Consider the following 18430-nt stretch of genomic DNA (forward strand, 5'->3'; position numbering starts at 1 on the left):
GGCGGCCGTCTGTCTCTGCGCGACGCCATTGGCGGGCGAGGCCGGCTGAGGCGACAGAGGGGCCGGCCGGGGATTGGCCGGGCGCTCGGTGGGCGGGGCCGCGGCTGGCGGCGACGGGGAAGGAGCGCGGAGGCCCAGCAAAGATGGCGGCGTCTGAGGCGGCGGGGCCGGGCCTGGTCCTGGGCACGGCCGGGTGAAGCAGCAGCAGCGGCGGCAGCATGTCGGGGCCCGAGGAGCGGGAGCCCGGCGGCGGGGGCGGCGTGGCGGCGGCCGGCGTGGTGGGGGAGGCGGCGGGGCCCGGCCCGGGGGGCGCGGAGGAGCCGGGGCCGCCGCTGCTGCTGCTCGGGGCTGGCGGGGCGGGAGGAGGGGGCGGCGGCGGCGGGGCCCGGCAAGGGCAGCCCGAGCCCGGCGCCGACCGAGACTCCGACGCGCCGCCCAAGAAGCGACTGAAGCTGCCGGGCGGGGCCGAGGGAGGCGGCGGCGGCGTCAAGCTGGAGGAGCGGCTCTACTCGGTGCTCTGCTGCACGGTCTGCCTCGACCTGCCCAAGGCCTCCGTCTACCAGGTGCGCCGCGCCGGGGCTGCCGAGCCCCCTTCAGGAAACACCGGGGGGCTCTGGGGGCGGAGCCGGGAGACCTCGGGGGCGGAGCCAGGTGGCGGCGAGCATCCCAAGGGAGCTCCGGCCATCACGTTTCAAGGGACCGCACGCCTTTTAAATGCCTTCTCTCCATTGGAAGTAGTGAAGGCTAGGGGCACCTCTTTTCGGGGCTCATAGAATTGGACCCCCTGGTCCATTCCTTTCGAAACACGGAAAGCATTTTGAGAAGAGTCATCAGGTGGAGAGCAAGTTTGGTGCAGTGGTTAAGTGTGCGGACTCGTATCTGGGAGAACCGGGTTTGATTCCCCACTCCTCCACTTGCACCTGCAGGAATGGCCTTGGGTCAGCCACAGCTCTGGCAGAGGTTGTCCTTGAAAGGGCAGCTGCTGGGAGAGCCCTCTCCAGCCCCACCCACCTCACATGGTGTCTGTTGTGCGGGAGGAAGGGAAAGGAGATTGTGAGCAGCTCTGAGACTCTTTGGAGTGGAGGGTGGGATATAAATCCAATATCTTCTTCTTCTGCTATGCTGCAAATCTGGTGCCCTTATCTCAAAAGAACAGCCCCCCCCCCTTCAGGACTCCAGATACCCACGGATCAATTCTCCATTATACCCTATGGGAATTGGTCTCCATTGGAATAATGGAGTGCCCAGCAGAGATTTCCCTCCCCTCCCCCCGTTTTCTGATCTCCCAAACGGGGGGATCTCCTGCCCCCCCCCCCAGTAGGATTGGCATGCCTACTCTGGGCACCTGGTTACATGCATCAGCACAATGGGGGCAAATGGGACACGGCTCATGGCTGTGGTGGGCAGCCACGACTAAGCCACAGTCCATGGTGTGTGTCGCTGTCCCCTGCCTACACGTGTGTGGCCTGAGCTTGTTGGTCCTCTGGAGACATCTAACCCGTGTCTTTCCTGTTGTTCCTCAGTAGAACAGGTTTCCTTCCTCAGAAGGTGGTGGGTTTTCCTTCCTTAGAGGTTTTTAAACAGAGGCTAGATGGCCATCGGACAGCAATGAAGATCCTGTAAATTTAGGGGGAGGTGTTGGTGAGTTTCCTGCATTGTGCAGGGGGTTGGATTAGATGACCCTGGAGGTCCCTTCCAACTCTGTGATTCTATGAATGCAAGGTTTGTTTAATTTCCTCACGTGATCTGAAGCTCCGAGTTTGTAAAGAGACCTACCACTGACGGTGGGGATGGTGAAAAGGCATCTGAATGCGTGCAAAGACACATGTTGAACATTTAGTTCTGCTAAAGGGACTCTGTTGTGCTGGCGACTCTCATTCAGGCCTCTTAAAAGGGTGTTGTGTGTTTGTGGCAGGGGGAATCTCTTTGTGCATACTCATGGATGTCACCAGTAAGCTACCCATTTTATAGCTGTAAGTATACAGGAATTGGGAGCGATCTGAATAACTGGGTTGGTAGGATGCAATCTTCAGCATTGGAGGGGCCTCCCGAATTATTTTTATTTAGTTCATTTACACCTTGCCTTTCTTCCCCAATAGGGACCCACAACGACTTTAATCTTTTTCCTTTCCTCTTATTTTATCCTCAAAACAGCTTTGTGAGGTAGGTTAGCCTGGGCCGAGGTCACCTAGCATGGCAGAGTTAGGTTTCAAATCTGAGTCTTCCAAGTCCTAGTCTGACACTTAAAACGCTATAGCTCTGTGGCTCATTTATGACTATAAAAATAGCAGAATGGGAGCTCTCTGTGTACCTGTGGAGGTAGGGTGCAGTCTTCAATAGTGGAAGGGCTTTCTGGTTGAACACCGTCACGTTGCATTCTTTTGTGGGGCTGGAGAAGTCTCTGAAACGTGGTGGTTTTGGGAAACTGGATATGTATGTATCCATCCATAGGCCTTTATACAACATTACAGCTTCCACCACTTTCTGTCTAGCTTCGCCTGAGGTTCCGCTTGAACCTGTCCTCTGTGCATCCACAGTGGGAGTGCTTCTACTCTGAAAATTTTGTCGGTTTCTTAGGTGCTTCTGAAAACCTTATTGTGTGTGCCCTGCTCCCTGCCATCAGTGCTTTAGGCCTTGTGGCAGAAAGGCTTTGCTACCTGCTTCACTACCTTTGGGCCTGACCTGACTTCTCTGACTTCTTTCCCCTCTGGTGCTTCAAATGTTTTGTTCTGAGTTTCTTGGAGGAAAAGCAGTGCAAAAATAAATGTAGAGGAAACGACTGTGTGCCAACTGTAATGCTTTTTTTTTCTCTCAGGCCTTTTGTATGGTTTCTGCACTCTACGTATGGCTTCTTAGTAGTAGGGCTTGAGGTGTGTCCAGTCTCTTCCCCCCCACACACTTTGTTGTTCCCAGTTGCCACTGTTTCTGCTTTCCCAGGTGCACTTCCATACATGAGTAGCTTTAAACTACATGAGTAGCTGTGAGAGAGCTACTTTGTATAAGGGAGGGGAAATTGTCTCTCTACCCTCATCTCCCCCCCCCCCCAAACACTAGCTTGGCTCACGGCCTGTCTGTTCCCTCTTTTGGTCCTCAGCCTAATCACCCAATTCCACACCCACTCAGGCTTTCTGTTTTGTTCCCCTTATCCATTTGCCTGGCTTGCTCCCCACTCTGCCACCTGCCCAGGCCTCCCTTCCCCCAGCCAATTGTCTACCTTTTATCCTCTGTTCTTCTCATTTTCCTGCAGCATCTTGGATTGCTAGGCAACCCAAGGTGTCATTGTTTACTTTGGGTAGGAGTTTAAGCCCCTCCATTTTTTTTTCCAGTTTCCATATTCTCTGCAAACCTCATAGGTTAACCTGGGTTTTTAGGAGCATGCCAGTTGCAGATTTTGGGGCTACCTATTGCTGTTAGATATGATGATTCCTTTTTTTTTTAATACAGTGTCCGTTTGCAGAAGCATTGGATAGAAGCTAGGTGGTTGCAGTGGAGGTGGGATGCAGGGCATTAGGGATGGCTGAAGAGGGGGGGTGGGGAAAGGCACAGCTTCAAAGGGCCTGATCTAGCCTGTGGATTGATCATCCCTTTTGACTCATTCCCAGAGAGCTGGTGTGGCACTACAGCAAGACAAATTTGCCAGTCTTTTTTCCTGCCTGTGCTGCGGAACTCTTACACTTTTCCAATAGAATGTTGAGATCTTCTTTTTCTTCTCCCTCGTTTTCTTCTGTCTTCTTTCCATCTTAACCCAAGGCTGCCCACCCCAAGTGAGATCAGTCACCTCAAACTCCCTGGCCCTCCCTTGAATTTAATCTAGGTGTATTAGTTTTAAATTGATGCAGTCCTCTTTGAGAGCTCATATTCGACTGGGGGGGGTAAAAAAGAAGAGGTTTGGCCTTGTAAAGAAAGGTCCCTGCTTTCTCTCTAGCTTTTTGCTTGGTCTCCCACCTCACAGAGGTATGGCATGTTGGCTGATAGGTGCTAAGGTAGGCCATGATATTTAGGCAGTTTTCAGCCCTGATATTTTAAAATTTTTTAAAGGCAATTAGGTGTGGCTGGCCGGGGTTTGAATTTGAAACAGTGAAAAGCTGTAAAAATGATTGGTGGGGGCAGGGGTGCTTGGGGGCAGTCTGTAACGGCAGCCAGTAGCTGGGAGAAGGGTGGCTTTGGGATGTAATGCGGGTTGGCATTGTGGCTTGTTTAAAGAGTCAGGTATCTGCTCCGCTTCGCACTTCCCGGGTGGTCTTTGTTTCCTGGGCTCTGCGGTTTGTCTCTGTTTTGGCAAGGAGCGGCGCTGCAGGGGCCGGGGGGGTCTCGGTCGCCTGCCAGTGCTGAGAAGCATCTTGCCAAGGAGCTTTTCCGCAGGTTGCTGTCTTGAGCCCCAGTGAGTTCCGCCCTCGATGAGAATGCCATTTTGCTGCTCCGCATCGCTGCAAATGTTTTTTAGGGTGGCGGGAGCCCCTCAGACAAGCGGAGCAAACAAACCAGAAGCCCAGAGTCAAATGGACTTTTGTCCAGCTGCGCCTTGAAGGCTGGCTGCTTTGCAGCATAAAAACAGCCCCTTCTCTCTCTCTCTCTCTCTCTCCCCCCCTTGCCTCCCTCCCAGGCTCTCTCAATTGGGGCGGAACAGGGACTTGAACTTAAAGCCAAGTGCAAACCAGAGGCAGAGAACATGTGATGGAGGCATGTGACTTGCCTTCGCTAAGTCCCTAAATGCAAAGGTCATTGCCTTGGTGATGTTGCACTTTGGCGAGCGCGCCCTAATAATATCCGCAGAGCGTTTTCTGCCTGGCTGTAGCATAAAGAGGCGGCAGAACTGTGCTGCCCCGGGATTCCACGCTGACGGGGGGGGGGGGGGGGCTGCTCTAGTGTTTGAGAGAGGTTGATGTTCAGTATTGGAAGCTCGGAGGGGCAAGAGAAGCGGTGCTCAGTTCTGAGAGACCCATTCAGGCCATTCAGCGCTTTCCTGGTAACGGAAGGATTTTGTGTTAACACAGCAGCCTTTTCCTCAGACTTTGGGACTCCAGATTATGTGACGGTTCTGCACCACAACCGCCTGTCACCTCCCTCAGGCCTCCCTGCAGTGTGACCAGCGGGCCTCAGAGTTAATTTCCAAAGCCTACGAAGCCAGTAGGCTCGATTCTTGATCTATAATTGGAGGAGCAGAGCTGCTGTTTTTGTCCACACAGCGTGGATGGGAACTTCAGATCTTAGAACAATACAGTTGCTGTTTTTGAAGGTGGCACTTGAGACCGAAGACAGTCTCCTCCTTGTTTTACCCATCACCAAAGAAAGCAGAGCTTGGTTTTTCTTTCTTTTTTTTTTTTTTGAAAAGCTGGTTCAAACTGGCCTACGGCTATTCAAGTAACTGTGGCATTTTCTTGCAGCTTTGGCTAGGAAAGAGCGCTTAACAGCCATGTAAAGCACAGTGCCATCTCTGTCCATTTAGAGGAGGAATTGAAATTCATACTGTTCAGTGTCTGTATGGGATTTCTTATCTGGATGGACTAAAATGCCATGTATGCCCAGCTTTTTGGCCGTTTCCTGTACTGAAAATGTGCAGCTTTAAATGTTAGAGACAGCAAGATTTTTGAGTTATAAGCTTTTGAGTCAGATCTGATGATGGAAGCTTTGATTCTTAAAAGCTCATCTCCCAAAATCTTGTTGCTCCTGTACTCAAACCTTATTGCTCCTGTACTCAAACCAAAGCTATAAATGTTGAGAGCCGGTTTGGTGTAGTGGTTAAGTTTGTGGACTCTTATCTGGGAGAACCGGGTTTGATTCCCCACTTCTCCACTTGCACCTGCTGGAATGGCCTTGGGTCAGCCATAGCTCTCGCAGGAGTTGTCCTTGAAAGGGCAGCTTCTGTCAGAGCTCTCTCAGCCCCACCCACCTCACAGGGTGTCTATTGTGGGGGAGGAAGGAAAAGGAGATTGTAGGCTGCTCTGAGACTCTGTCCTTGAAAGGGCAGCTGCTGTGAGAGCCCTCTCAGTCCCACCCACCTCACAGGGTGTTGTGGGAGGGGAAGGTAAAGGAGATTGTGAGCTGCTCTGAGACTCTTTGGAGTGGAGGGCGGGATATAAATCCAATATCATCATCTTGAATCTGGCGGTGAGAACGCAGGTATCGATGAAGGTGCGTGTTGTCAGTGTGGTGTTTCTTGTTGCTGGAGGGCTACATTACACTTTTCTGGTAGGGCACTGAGTTCTCATGTCCTCCTGTGACACTTGGGGTGTTAATCTAGTACCTGCTAGTTAGCACTCACAGCCAGCCTGTATGCCATACTCCCATGGTCTGAGGACTAGTTACTACCGCTTGGCAGTCTCTCTTGCAAATGGCTAACTAGCAGTTTGATGGAGAAGCAGGTGTCTGTGGTTCCTCAGAGCCTGTGGTGCTATAATGACAAAGTGGAACTAGAGTGCGATTTGTATGTGGGGGTTGCCACGGCCACCATCGGTTGGACCAAGTCACAGAACATATAAAATACGTAAGACCACCTGTTGAAGGCGCTGCTTGCTTTGTTTGCCCAGGCTAAAGATGGGTGGGATACAAGAGGCCTCGCTGCTGTGGCTTCCACGCTCTCCAGATCCTGCCAGGAAGGCGCAGGGTGTCTTTTGCATTTTTTTTGTGGTAGCCTGTAAGTACAGTAATGTCAGCCCTTCTTGGCTGGTCATGTGAAAAGCTGGATTCATTCTCCATTGTTTTTTTGGGCACACATGGAGGTACTTCCAGGAACGGTGCACGAGAGAGCCAGTTTGGTGTAGTGGTTAAGTGTGCGGACTCTTATCTGGGAGAACCCTAACTCCTCGACTTGCAACTATTGGAATGGCCTTGGGTTAGCCATAGCTCTTGCAGGAGTTGTCCTTGAAAGGGCAGCTGCTGTGAAAGCTCTCTCAGCCCCACCCACCTCACAGGGTGTCTGTTGTGTGGGAGGAAGGGAAAGGAGATTGTAGGCCGCTGTGAGACTCTGTCCTTGAAAGGGCAGCTTCTGTGAGAGCTCTCTCAGCCCCACCCACCTCACAGGGTGTCTGTTGTGGGGAAGGAAGGGAAAGGAGATTGTAGGCCGCTCTGAGACTCTGTCCTTGAAAGGGCAGCTTCTGTGAGAGCTCTCTCAGCCCCACCCACCTCACAGGGTGTCTGTTGTGGGGGAGAAGATATAGGAGATTTTAAGCCACTCTGAGTCTCTGATTCAGAGAGAAGGGCAGGGTATAAATCTGCAGTCTTCTTCTTCCCCACTCCTCCACTTGCAGCTGCTGGAATGGCCTTGGGTCAGCCATAGCTCTGGCAGAGGTTGTCGTTGAAAGGGCAGCTTCTGGGAGAGCTCTCTCAGCCCCACCCACCTCACAGGGTGTCTGTTGTGGGGGGAGAAGATATAGGAGATTGTAAGCCGCTCTGAGTCTCTGATTCAGAGAGAAGGGTGGGGTATAAACCTGCAGTTGTCGTCGTCTTCTGCTTTGTTTGCCATGGGGCTAGGAGATCCTTATGGGTCGACACTAGTTAAGCAGATGATGTGGTAACTTATAGTCAGAGGACACTGGGACAGAATGCAGCTGTTAGAATCCTGGAGGTCAAATCTTATTCCCCCCTCCCCCCCCCAGTTCCTCATGATTGTGAGTCATGTGCCAGTTTACAGATGTAGGCTTGAGAGAGTGGGGCAAGGTGAGGGAGAAGGCTGCTGCTGTGCTGCTGCTGCTTTCCAGTGGGGTTGGTTAAGTTGTCAGCTCAAAAGAGCCTGTGGTATTATGGGAGAAGACAACGTGTACCTTTAGAGTGTAAACAGATTAATGGCAGGGTGCATTGGCTGGGCCAGCCCTGCATGTGGGGACATTTAAGAAAGGTCCTTCCCAGAGAAGCAGGGAATGGTTCCATTTAACACTTGCTATTTTAGGTAGTACTTTTGGTGCTCAAAAGCACCTTATCTTTACAGCAGTTTTGTGAGCTGCACTGATAAATTTCTGTTTTACAGGTGAAGATGCTCAGTCTAAGAGGCTGACTTTTCCCCAACTGCCCAGTAGTTGTTTGGCTAAGTAGGGATCTGCACCTATGTACAAATCCAGCACATATATGCAGGGCACATATTTTTCCTTGGCTTCTTTACTGGGCCAGAGCTTTGTGGCCACCCCTGACTTCTTCCTTCCCAAAGTCTCCAGCCTGACCAAGAGAACTAAGAAGGAGCATTGAGCTTTTCTACTGCTGAGCCTCTGGATAGGCAGAAATCCCAAAGGATATTGATGTGAGGCCCCTCTTCCCAGCTGGGGGTGAGGAGATAGTTTCTCATAGTAGAAGAAGACGACTGCAGATTTATACCCCGCCCTTCTCTTTGAATCAGAGACTCAGAGTGGCTTACAACCTCTTCTATCTTCTTCCCCCACAACAGACTGTGAGAGGGCTCTCCCAGCAGCTGCCCTTTCAAGGACAACCTCTGCCAGAGCTCTGACTGACCCAAAGCCATTCCAGCAAGTGCAAGTGGAGGAGTGGGGAATCAAACCCGGTTCTCCCAGATAAGAGTTCATGCACTGAACCACCCGGGGGTAGGGAACGTTGGCTCTCCAGATGTTTTTTTTTTGCCTACAACTCCCATCAGCCCCAGCCATTGGCCATGCTGGCTGGGGCTGATGGGAGTTGTAGGCAAAAAAAAATCTGGAGAACCAACGTTCCCTACCCCTGCCTGGCTCATAACTTTCTAAACTTTGGAGCTCAAGAAACGCTGCCTGAGAAACAGCCTTTTCTCCTAGAACTAGGAAGGAGTGAGGGTCGGGCCTCTTGTGGGACTGAGCAGGTGCCCTCGCTTGTGGAGGCCTGCATGCCAATGCTGGGAAACCCCTGAGTATATTGTGCCCATCGTTTTTTCTCTGAAAAGTGAGATTTCAGGATGCCGTTTTCATTCTGCCTTGCTCTCCCATAGATTGACCAAGGTTTAAAGTGAACTTCCCAGAGGCCAGTGAGAGGTCTCCTGAGCTGCCTGGTGTCTGAGGGGCATATGCCTTAGTAAAGTTGACTTCCCTTTGTCTGTTGTTGTTTCTTTTATTAGGTAGTGCTGCTGCTGTTTAGGAGGGGCTGTGGCTCACTGAGAGGGCAGGTGCTTGGCACACAGAAGGTCCCAGGTTCAATCCCTGGCACTTCCAGGGAAAAGGACCAGAGAGCAAGAGAGCTCTCCTGAGACAACCTGGGAGAGCTAAGAACATAAGAGAAGTCATGTTAGATCAGGCCAAATGGCCCATCCAGTCCAAATTTTTATATATATATACACACACATATATATACACACACACACACACTGTGGCTAATAGCCACTGATGGACCTCTGCTCCATATTTTTATCCAATCCCCTCTTGAAGCTGGCTATGCTTGTAGCCGCCGCCGCCACCTCCTGAGGCAGTGAATTCCACATGTTAATCACCCTTTGGGTGAAGAAGGACTTCCTTTTATCCGCTCTAACCCAACTGCTCAGCAATTTCATCGAATGCCCACGAGTTCTTGTATTGTGAGAAAGGGAGAAAAGTACTTCTTTCTCCACTTTCTCCATCCCATGCATTATCTTGTAAACCTCTATCATGTTACCCCGCAGTTGACGTTTCTCCAAGCTAAAGAGTCCCAAGCGTTTCAACCTTTCTTCATAGGGAAAGTGTTCCAGCCCTTTAATCATTCTAGTTGCCCTTTTCTGGACTTTCTCCAATGCTATAATATCCTTTTTGAGGTGCGGCGACCAGAACTGCACACAGTACTCCAAATGAGACCACACCATCGATTTATACAGGGGCATTATGATACTGGCTGATTTGTTTTCAATTCCCTTCCTAATAATTCCCAGCATGGCGTTGGCCTTTTTTATTGCAAACGCACACTGTCTTGACATTTTCAGTGAGTTACCTACCACGACCCCAAGATCTCTCTCTTGGTCAGTCTCTGCCAGTTCCAGCCTGAGTAGACAAGACTGGCCTTGATCGTCTGATTCCATATAAGGCTGCTTCACGTGTGTCCTTAGCATACTGCAGCCCTTGTTTGGAAAGTGCAGCTTTGGTTCCTTTTTTCCATCTCCTTTGTGCCTTGTTCTCCCAGGACTTCCTGCCGCCTTGAACTGTTTCCATGCCTTTTGAAAACCCCACACAAATGATTAAACAGCAAGGACCCCTGAAAGCTGGAGACTTTAGAAGTAGGTTTTATTTCTGTAGTTGCATCTTTCTTTTCTTTCAAGAAGTCCAGGCAGTAGTGGTCCCAGCCTTTTCAGTATGGTGACTCACGAGTCCAATTTTTTGGGTATGGTGACCCATCCAGGGCTGGCCCATGGTATTTTTGCACTCTTTATTTATTTGATTTGATTTCTATCCCGCCCTCCTCGCCGAAGCAGGCTCGGGGTGGCTCACAGCATAAAATCCCAACATACAGTGATACCATTAAGAATTAAAAACTACACATTCCACAGTAACAGACCAACCCATACTTTCAGGGCTTTAAAGGTGATAACCAGCATCTTGTAATGAATCCGGTATACTATTGGCAGCCTTGGGAGCCCCAATAACAGCCTCGGGAGCCCCAATAACAGCCGGGCGGCCGCGTTCTGCACTAGCTGCAGCTTCCGGGTTCAGCACAAGGAAGAGAACAGTCTTGCAGCCCTGCGGAACTGCACAAGGTTCCGCAAGCCCTCACTTCCTTTGGCAGTTGATTCCACCAGCAGGGGGCTTCAATCCAGAAGGCCCTGTCTCCGGTGGTTTTTAATTTGACCTTCCTCTGGCAGTTCCACCAGCAGGGGGCTAAAATCCAGAAGGCCCTGTCTCTGGTGGTTTTTAATTTGACCTTCTTCGGCCCGGGGATTACTAGTAGATTTTGCGATCCTGATCTGAGTACCCTCTGGGGAACGTGGGGAGAGACGGTCCCTAAGGTAGGCAGGTCCTAGGCCATATAGGGCTTTAAAGGTGATAACCAGCATCTTGTAATGAATCCGGTATACTATTGGCAGCCAGTGCAGTTCCCGCAGACCCGACTGAATGTGCTCCCACCTGGGGAGCCCCAATAACAACTGGGCGGCCGCGTTCTGCACTAGCTGCAGCTTTTGGGTTCGGCGCAAGGGCAGCCCCATGTAGAGGGCATTACAGTAGTCCAACCTCGAGGTGACCGTTGCATGGATCACTGTTGCCAGAAGAAGAAGACGACATTGGATTTACATTCCACCCTCCACTCAAGAGTCGCAGAGCGGCTCACAATCTCCTTTATCTTCCTCCCCCACAACAGACACCCTGTGAGGTGGGTGGGGCTGGAGAGGGCTCTCTCAGCAGCTGCCCTTTCAAGGACAACCTCTGCCAGAGCTATGGCTGACCCAAGGCTATCTCAGCAGGTGCAAGTGGAGGAGTAGGGAATCAAACCTGGTTCTCCCAGATAAGAGTCTGCAAACTTAACCACTAGACCAAACTGCCAGGTCGTCGCATTCCAGGAAGACCAGCTGCCTTGCCCGCCTAAGATGGAAAAAAGCGGAGTTAGCAGCAGCTGCTATCTGGGCCTCCATTGTCAAGGCAGGTTCCAGTAGTACCCCCAAGCTCTTGGCCTTGTGCGCCATTGTCAGTGGCTCACTGTCAAATGCCGGTAGGGGGATTTCCCTACCCAGAGCGCCACAGACCTCAGTCTTTGCTGGACTGAGCTTCAACCTACTCACCCTACAGAGCCAGTTTGGTGTAGTGGTGAAGTGTGCGGACTCTTATCTGGGAGAACCAGGTTTGATTCCCTACTCCTCCACTTGCACCTGCTGAGATAGCCTTGGGTCAGCCATAGCTCTGGCAGAGGTTGTCCTTGAAAGGGCAGCTGCTGTGAGATCCCTCTCCAGCCCCACCCACCTCACAGGGTGTCTGTTGTGGGGGAGGAAGGGAAAGGTGATTGTGAGCCGCTCTGAGACTCTTCGGAGTGGAGGGCAGGATATAAATCCAATATCTTCATCTACCTCACAGGGTGTCTGTTGTGGGGGAGGAAGGGAAAGGAGATTGTGAGCCGCTCTGAGACTCTTCGGAGTGGAGGGCAGGATATAAATCCAATATCTTCATCTACCTCACAGGGTGTCTGTTGTGGGGGGGGGGAAGGTAAAGGAGATTGTGAGTCGCTCTGAGACTCTTTGGAGTGGAGGGCGGGATATAAATCCAATATCTTCTTCTTCAGCCTAAGCCACCCAGCAACGGCTTGTAGCGCCAGGTCCAGATTTTCTGGGACACAGTCAGGCCATCCGTCCATCAGTAGATAGAGCTGGGTGTCATCGGCGTACTGGTGACATCCCAACCCATACCTTCAGGCAATCTGGGCAAGCTAGAACCTTGATGCTCATCTAGTTCAGCTAGAGGTCGTTTTGTAGAAAAATAGGTGGCGAAGCTCATTAGCATAACTTATTAGCATATGCCCCCCTCCTGAAAGGAGATCCCCAGGCGAGCGAGGCCTGCTTGGGCTGGCTAGAAATCCAGCCAGCCCAAGCAGGCCTCGCTTGCCTGGGGTTCTCCTGGGCCAGCCCCCCCAGTCAAAAGGCCAGCAAGCCACCCGCTGCCCAAAATCACATAAGAAATGGAGAAAGGGTGTGCAGGCTTTTCCAGGGGTTAATGAGGGCTGCTTGGGGCGTGGCAAAGCCCCTGGTGGTTGGCTGGCTGCCCGCTCTCCTAATCCAGGGACTGTTATGCAGCCGCATCTACTATTCAATGGACAAGGTAGGTGGGGAGGAAGAGGGGGAATTGTCAGAAAGGTTCAGGAGCTCTGCTCCTGTGAGCTCCTGCTGAATCTGAGGCCCGAGTTTAGCTTTCCATTTTTTACAGTACTGAACCAGATTTTTTGAGAAACTGACAAGGGTGCAGTCCCCCCCCCCCAAGCTGTGAACCCCAAACAAGCAGCATTCTGACATACACAGCCATTGCACCTGGAGGACAGCTTCCAGCCTTTGACCACCCTCTTCTTCTCCATTACTCCCTCTCTAATCCCCCATAAGCGTCTAAGAAACTCTAGTAACCATCAGGCTTCCTCAGGAGGTGATGGGCTCTCTTCCTTTGGAGGCTAGATGGCCATCTGACAGCAATGCTGATCCTGTGGAGTTAGGGAGAATTTCCTGCATTGTGCAGGGGGTTGGACTAGATGACCCCGGAAATCCCTTCCAACTCTGTGGTTCTTTGAAATGCAGTTCAAGTTAGAATTCTAGCAGGCAGCCTGGATATCCTTTTTTCTCACAATCTGGATATGCATCTTTTTGGGCTGGTTTGGTCACAGAGAACAATTTACTTCTCTTGAATTCAGTGTAGAATGTTGCACTGTGTTTACCCTGCATCAGGGTTTGTTTGTTTGTTTGTTTTGATAGCTTAAGAGAATAAGAGAAGCCCTGTTGGATCAGGCCAATGGCCCCTCCAGTCCAACACTCTGCGTCACATAAGAACATAAGAGAAGCCCTGTTGGATCAGGCCAGTGGCCCCTCCAGTCCAACACTCTGCGTCACATAAGAACATAAGAGAAGCCATGTTGGATCAGGCCAGTGGCCCCTCCAGTCCAACACTCTGCGTCACATAAGAACATAAGAGAAGCCCTGTTGGATCAGGCCAGTGGCCCCTCCAGTCCAACACTCTGTGTCATACAGTGGCCAAAAAAACCCAAGTGCCATCAGGAGGTCCACCAGTGGGGCCCGGACACAAGAAGCCCTCCCACTGTGCCCCCCCAAAGCACCAAGAAGACAGAACATCGCTGCCCCAGACATAAGAACATGAGAGAAGCCATGTTGAATCAGGACAATGGCCCCTCCAGTGGTGCCCTGGCTAACCCTGATTCAGTCACCTGAGTTCCATCAGTCTTACAGGAAAAATGCAAAGGTAAAATGAAGGAGAGGAGAACCACTCAGACAACACTCAAGTTCTCAGCAGGATAGCAATATGGTAGGTTGAGCCAGCAGCTTCTGCTTCAGATGAACTTATTTACACAGTGGCCAAAAAAAAACAAGTGCCATCAGGAGGCCCACCAGTGGGGCCATGACGCTAGAAGCCATTTTTGTCTACTATACATAGCTTTGTATGTATAGTAGACAGAAATGCTTGTCACAAAAGGGAATGCTAGCACTGAGGCGGAAAATGCTGTGGCCCCCAGTCCTGTGCCCCTGCCATAGGTGGGAGCAGCCCTGGGTGAAAGAAGGAGACATGACAAGAGAGCGAGCTGGTGTAGCGATCAGAGTGTTGGAGAAGAATGTGGGAGGCCTGGGTTCTAATCCCCACTCTGTTGTGGGTGCCCTTGGACCCGTCACACACACTCAGCCTCACCACCCTCACAGTGTTCTTGTTGGGATAATAAGATGGAGGAGAGGAGGATGCCGGAAGTCACTTTGGGGAGCAAAGTGGGGTACATAAGTTCATCTGAAGCAGAAGCTGCTGGCTCAACCTACCGTATTGCTACCCTGCTGAGAACTCGAGTGTTGTCTGAGTGGTTCTCCTCTTCTTCATTTCACCTTTGCATTTTCCCTGTAAGACTGATTAGGTGGAACTCAGGTGACTGACTCAGGGTCAGCCAGGGCACCACACAGCAGAGGGTGGGCTTGGCCACAGGCTTCCCCAGGCCCAGTGCTCTCTAACCATGACCCTGTGATGGCTGGCCTGGGGCTGGGAGGTGCCACGGAAGCTCTGCCTGAGAGTCTAGGCACATTTTTCCACTTGTCCTGATGCTCTGGTCTGTTTCTCTCTCTCCCAGCTAGGCATTCTTGCCTGGCCCCATGCTTGAGAGCCAGTCTGCTGTAGTGGTTAAGTGCTGACTCTTATCTGAGAGAATCGAGTTTGATTCCCCACTCCTCCACTTTCACCTGCTGGAATGGCCTTGGGTCAGCCATAGCTCTGGCAGAGGTTGTCCTTGAAAGGGCAGCTGCTGTGAGAGCCCTCTCAGCCTCACCCACCTCCCAGGGTGTCTGTTGTGGGGGAAGGAGATATAGGAGATTGTAAACTGCTCTGAGTCTCTGATTCAGAGAGAAGGGCGGGGTATAAATCTACAGTCTTCTTTTTCTTGAGAATAGCATTTCATGGGCCTTGGGTCAGCCATAGCTCTGGCAGAGGTTGTCCTTGAAAGGGCAGCTGCTGGGAGAGCCCTCTCCAGCCCCACCCACCTCACAGGGTGTCTGTTGTTGGGGGAGAAGATATAGGAGGTTGTGAGCCGCTCGGGTCTCTGATTCAGAGGGAAGAGCGGGGTATAAATCTGCAATCTTCTTGCAAAGCGCCTCTTGCCTGCCGTGGAGAGAGGCTGCTGAGGGAGACAGCAGATGCAATCTCTGATCCTTCCAATGGATCCGAGGTAGCTTCAGCTCAGACTTGCTCCATCCTCCCTCGTGACTTCTCTCTTGTTGATGTTTCCTGTGTTGCTGCCACAAAGATGAAGTTGCACCCAGCCAGGTGTGTTGTGATAGTTCAAGCGAGAACAAGAAGAACTGCTTCCCCGACTTTCTGCCTCCCCGTCCTCCAGACTGGCGGAGGTGGGATAGGTCGGGCTGTCCCATGCAGTCCACAAACCTGCCTCTTCCTGGCTGCAGTCTTGCCTTAGCTGCTCCAGAGCCAGTTCTGAGCTTCCTTTGGCCTGCCTGGTGCTGCTGTTGATTTGTTCTTGCGTGAGGGAGCGGAGGCGAAGTAGCGCCGCTGGTCGCTCGACAGAGATGCCCAGTGTTGTGGGCGTTCCTCCCCTATCTCTGGAATCGAAACAAAGGCAAATAGCTGAGCTCTGGGATAATATTCCCTGCTTCTTGGGTATCAGCGGCCTAGACTGCCTAGCTCATTTTGCTTCAGTTTTGCTCAAGTAAAATAGTCCATTCAGTGTGTCATCTGTTCCGCTCTCCAGAATCAAGTGCCTTTAGTTAAAAATGGGCAAGAGGAGAGGGGCCTTTGGTGTGGATATGTCTGTAACCAACTGCATGCAGCATTCTTTTTGCAATAAGGCACCTGAACTGTATAACTCCAGTTAAGATGGTCTATAAATGAAGCTTCATACGAATGGCTTGTGCCATTTTGATTTGTGTATCCGAACACATTGGCCTGACTTGGGGGGCCCAAGGTAGCCTGATCTGTCGGAGAGCCAGTTTGGTGTAGCGGTTAAGTGTGTGGACTGTTATCTGGGAGAAGCGGGTTTGATTCCGCTGAGCCCGCTTTGGTGGGGTAGGGCGGGATATAAATCGAATAAAATAAATAAAGCTGCTGGAATGGCCTTGGGTCAGCCATAGCTCTGGCAGAGGTTGTCCTTGAAAGGGCAGCTGCTGTGAGAGCCCTCTCAGCCCCACCCACCTCACAGGGTGTCTGTTGTGGGGGAGGAAGAGAGCCTGTTTTGTGTAGTGGTGAAGTGTGCGGACTCTTATCTGGGAGAACTGGGTTTGATTCCCCACTCCTCCACTTGCACCTGCTGGGATGGCCTTGGTTCAGCCATAGCTCTGGCAGAGGTTGTCCTTGAAAGGGCAGCTGCTGTGAGAGCCCTCTCAGCCTCACCCACCTCCCAGGGTGTCTGTTGTGGGGGAAGGAGATATAGGAGATTGTAAACTGCTCTGAGCCTCTGATTCAGAGAGAAGGGCGGGGTATAAATCTACAGTCTTCTTTTTCTTGAGAATAGCATTTCATGGGAGTGCAGTCTGTGAATGAAAGAGGAGAAAACTCTTGAGAAGAGCTGGAGACTCTAAAGTGACCAGACCACATGGAAGTTGGCGAAAAGGTTGTCAAAGAGTGTTCCAGATGTGGGTTTCTGGAGCTCTGAACTAGATGCGTTCTCATAGTATTCCCAGCTGTATGCTAAGGGATTTGAATTAAACTGTAACTTTTGAGACTTGAGAGTGAGAATTGCATCGGTTGCTGTTGGACCGCAGATGTGCTTGGTCATCGTGCAGCAAAATCACTCTTGGATCTTTTACTTTTGAAACTCGATTCTTCAACGTTTGAAGCAGAATGTTCTTTCGACTCACACACTGGGACGGTTTAGATCTTGACTCTTTTGCGAATACTGCAGGGAGGGCCTTGATTGCTCACATGGGGAGAAGGGCTGCCTTGTGAGTCAGCCTCTTGCTAAAGATTGAAGGGGAACACCCCCCCCCCCCTCATATCAAGTAAACCTAAAAAATAATACAAACTTCCAAATTTACAAAATTATGAATGTTATATTTTTACCAGACTTTTAACAGTGTAAACCTTATTATGTTTGCAATTGTAGAAATTATGTGCACAAGAGACACCTGACAATGCAGTCAATCCACTGACATTCATAATTTTGTACATTTGGGAGCGTTTGTATTGTTTTTGAGGTTTACTTAATACATTTTTTTCCCTTCGATCTATATGTTTACCCATATAATTCACTTTGGTTTTGATCTCTTGGTAAAGATGGCAGGTCTTTCCTTTCTGGATAGCACTTTTGTATTTTACTCATAAATAGTTGAACAATCCAGGAATTCAGTAAAGGACTTTGTGGAACAAAGAAAGTTTTGAAATTTAAAGACCTCAACCAGTATCTTGATGGGAAATGTCTTGTCAGCAGCTCTGTGCTTTTCAAGGAAGAGTGGGGTTTGAAACGTAAATACAGCCGGCTAGCAAGGAATCAAAGAGCCCCGTGGCGCAGAGTGGTAAAGCTGCAATACTGCAGTCCGAGCTCTCTGTTCACAACCTGAGTTTGATCCTGGCGGAAGCTGGGTTCAGATAACTGGCTCAAGGTTGACTCAGCCTTCCATCCTTCTGAGGTCGGTAAAATGAGGACCCAGCTTGCTGGGGGGAAAGTGGAGATGGCTGGGGAAGGCAGTGGCAAACCACCCTGTAAAAAGTCTGCCGTGAAAACATCATGACGCGATGTCACCCCAGAGTTGGAAACGACTGGTGCTTGCACAGGGGACTACCTTTACCTTTTTAGCAAGAATTCAAACCTCTGTCCCTTTTAAAAAGCCTCTGAAGTTCTGGTTTCCCTTTTCCTGCAGTGCACAAATGGCCACTTGATGTGTGCTGGATGTTTCATCCACCTCCTGGCAGATGCCCGGCTGAAGGAGGAGCAGGCCACATGCCCCAATTGTCGCTGTGAGATCAGCAAGAGCCTGTGCTGCCGAAACCTGGCCGTGGAAAAGGCGGTGAGCGAGCTGCCGTCCGAATGTGGCTTTTGCATGCGGCAGTTCCCTCGCTCGCTGCTGGAGAGGCATCAGAAAGAAGAATGCCAGGACAGGTAAACCCTCTTGCTGAGGCCCTGCGTTTGGCTCCGAGACTGTCTTCTGTGGCACTTGCTATCCCACCACTGGCAGGGTGGGCCAGGCAGATCTGGCTGTGGGGGGGACGTGTTGGAGGGGATCTTGTTCATATATCCTGAGAGGGTCCCTTGGCACACCACTCACTTAGGTGAGATTCACCACTGCTGTTTAATCCTACCCTATATCCACTCTGTATCGGTGGCTGTCACCACCAACAAGGTTAAAAGAGTAATAGGGCCTTAAGTACGATGAGGGAAGAGG

General features: G+C 51.1%; 1 protein-coding gene across 1 annotated transcript in view; it reads left to right on the forward strand.

The window, feature by feature from the left end:
* The first annotated feature begins 203 nt into the window (after positions 1-203).
* ZFTRAF1 (zinc finger TRAF-type containing 1) overlaps positions 204-18430 on the forward strand; it is a 29157-nt gene continuing 10930 nt past the window's right edge. The window contains exons 1-2 of the mRNA XM_060243150.1: positions 204-563; positions 17909-18147. Coding sequence (XP_060099133.1) covers positions 219-563; positions 17909-18147 — 584 coding nt within the window. The 5' untranslated portion in view covers positions 204-218. The remainder of the gene's footprint in view (positions 564-17908; positions 18148-18430) is intronic.

This window comes from Heteronotia binoei, chromosome 7 (assembly GCF_032191835.1).
Source record: "Heteronotia binoei isolate CCM8104 ecotype False Entrance Well chromosome 7, APGP_CSIRO_Hbin_v1, whole genome shotgun sequence".
NCBI classification, from domain to species: domain Eukaryota; kingdom Metazoa; phylum Chordata; class Lepidosauria; order Squamata; family Gekkonidae; genus Heteronotia; species Heteronotia binoei.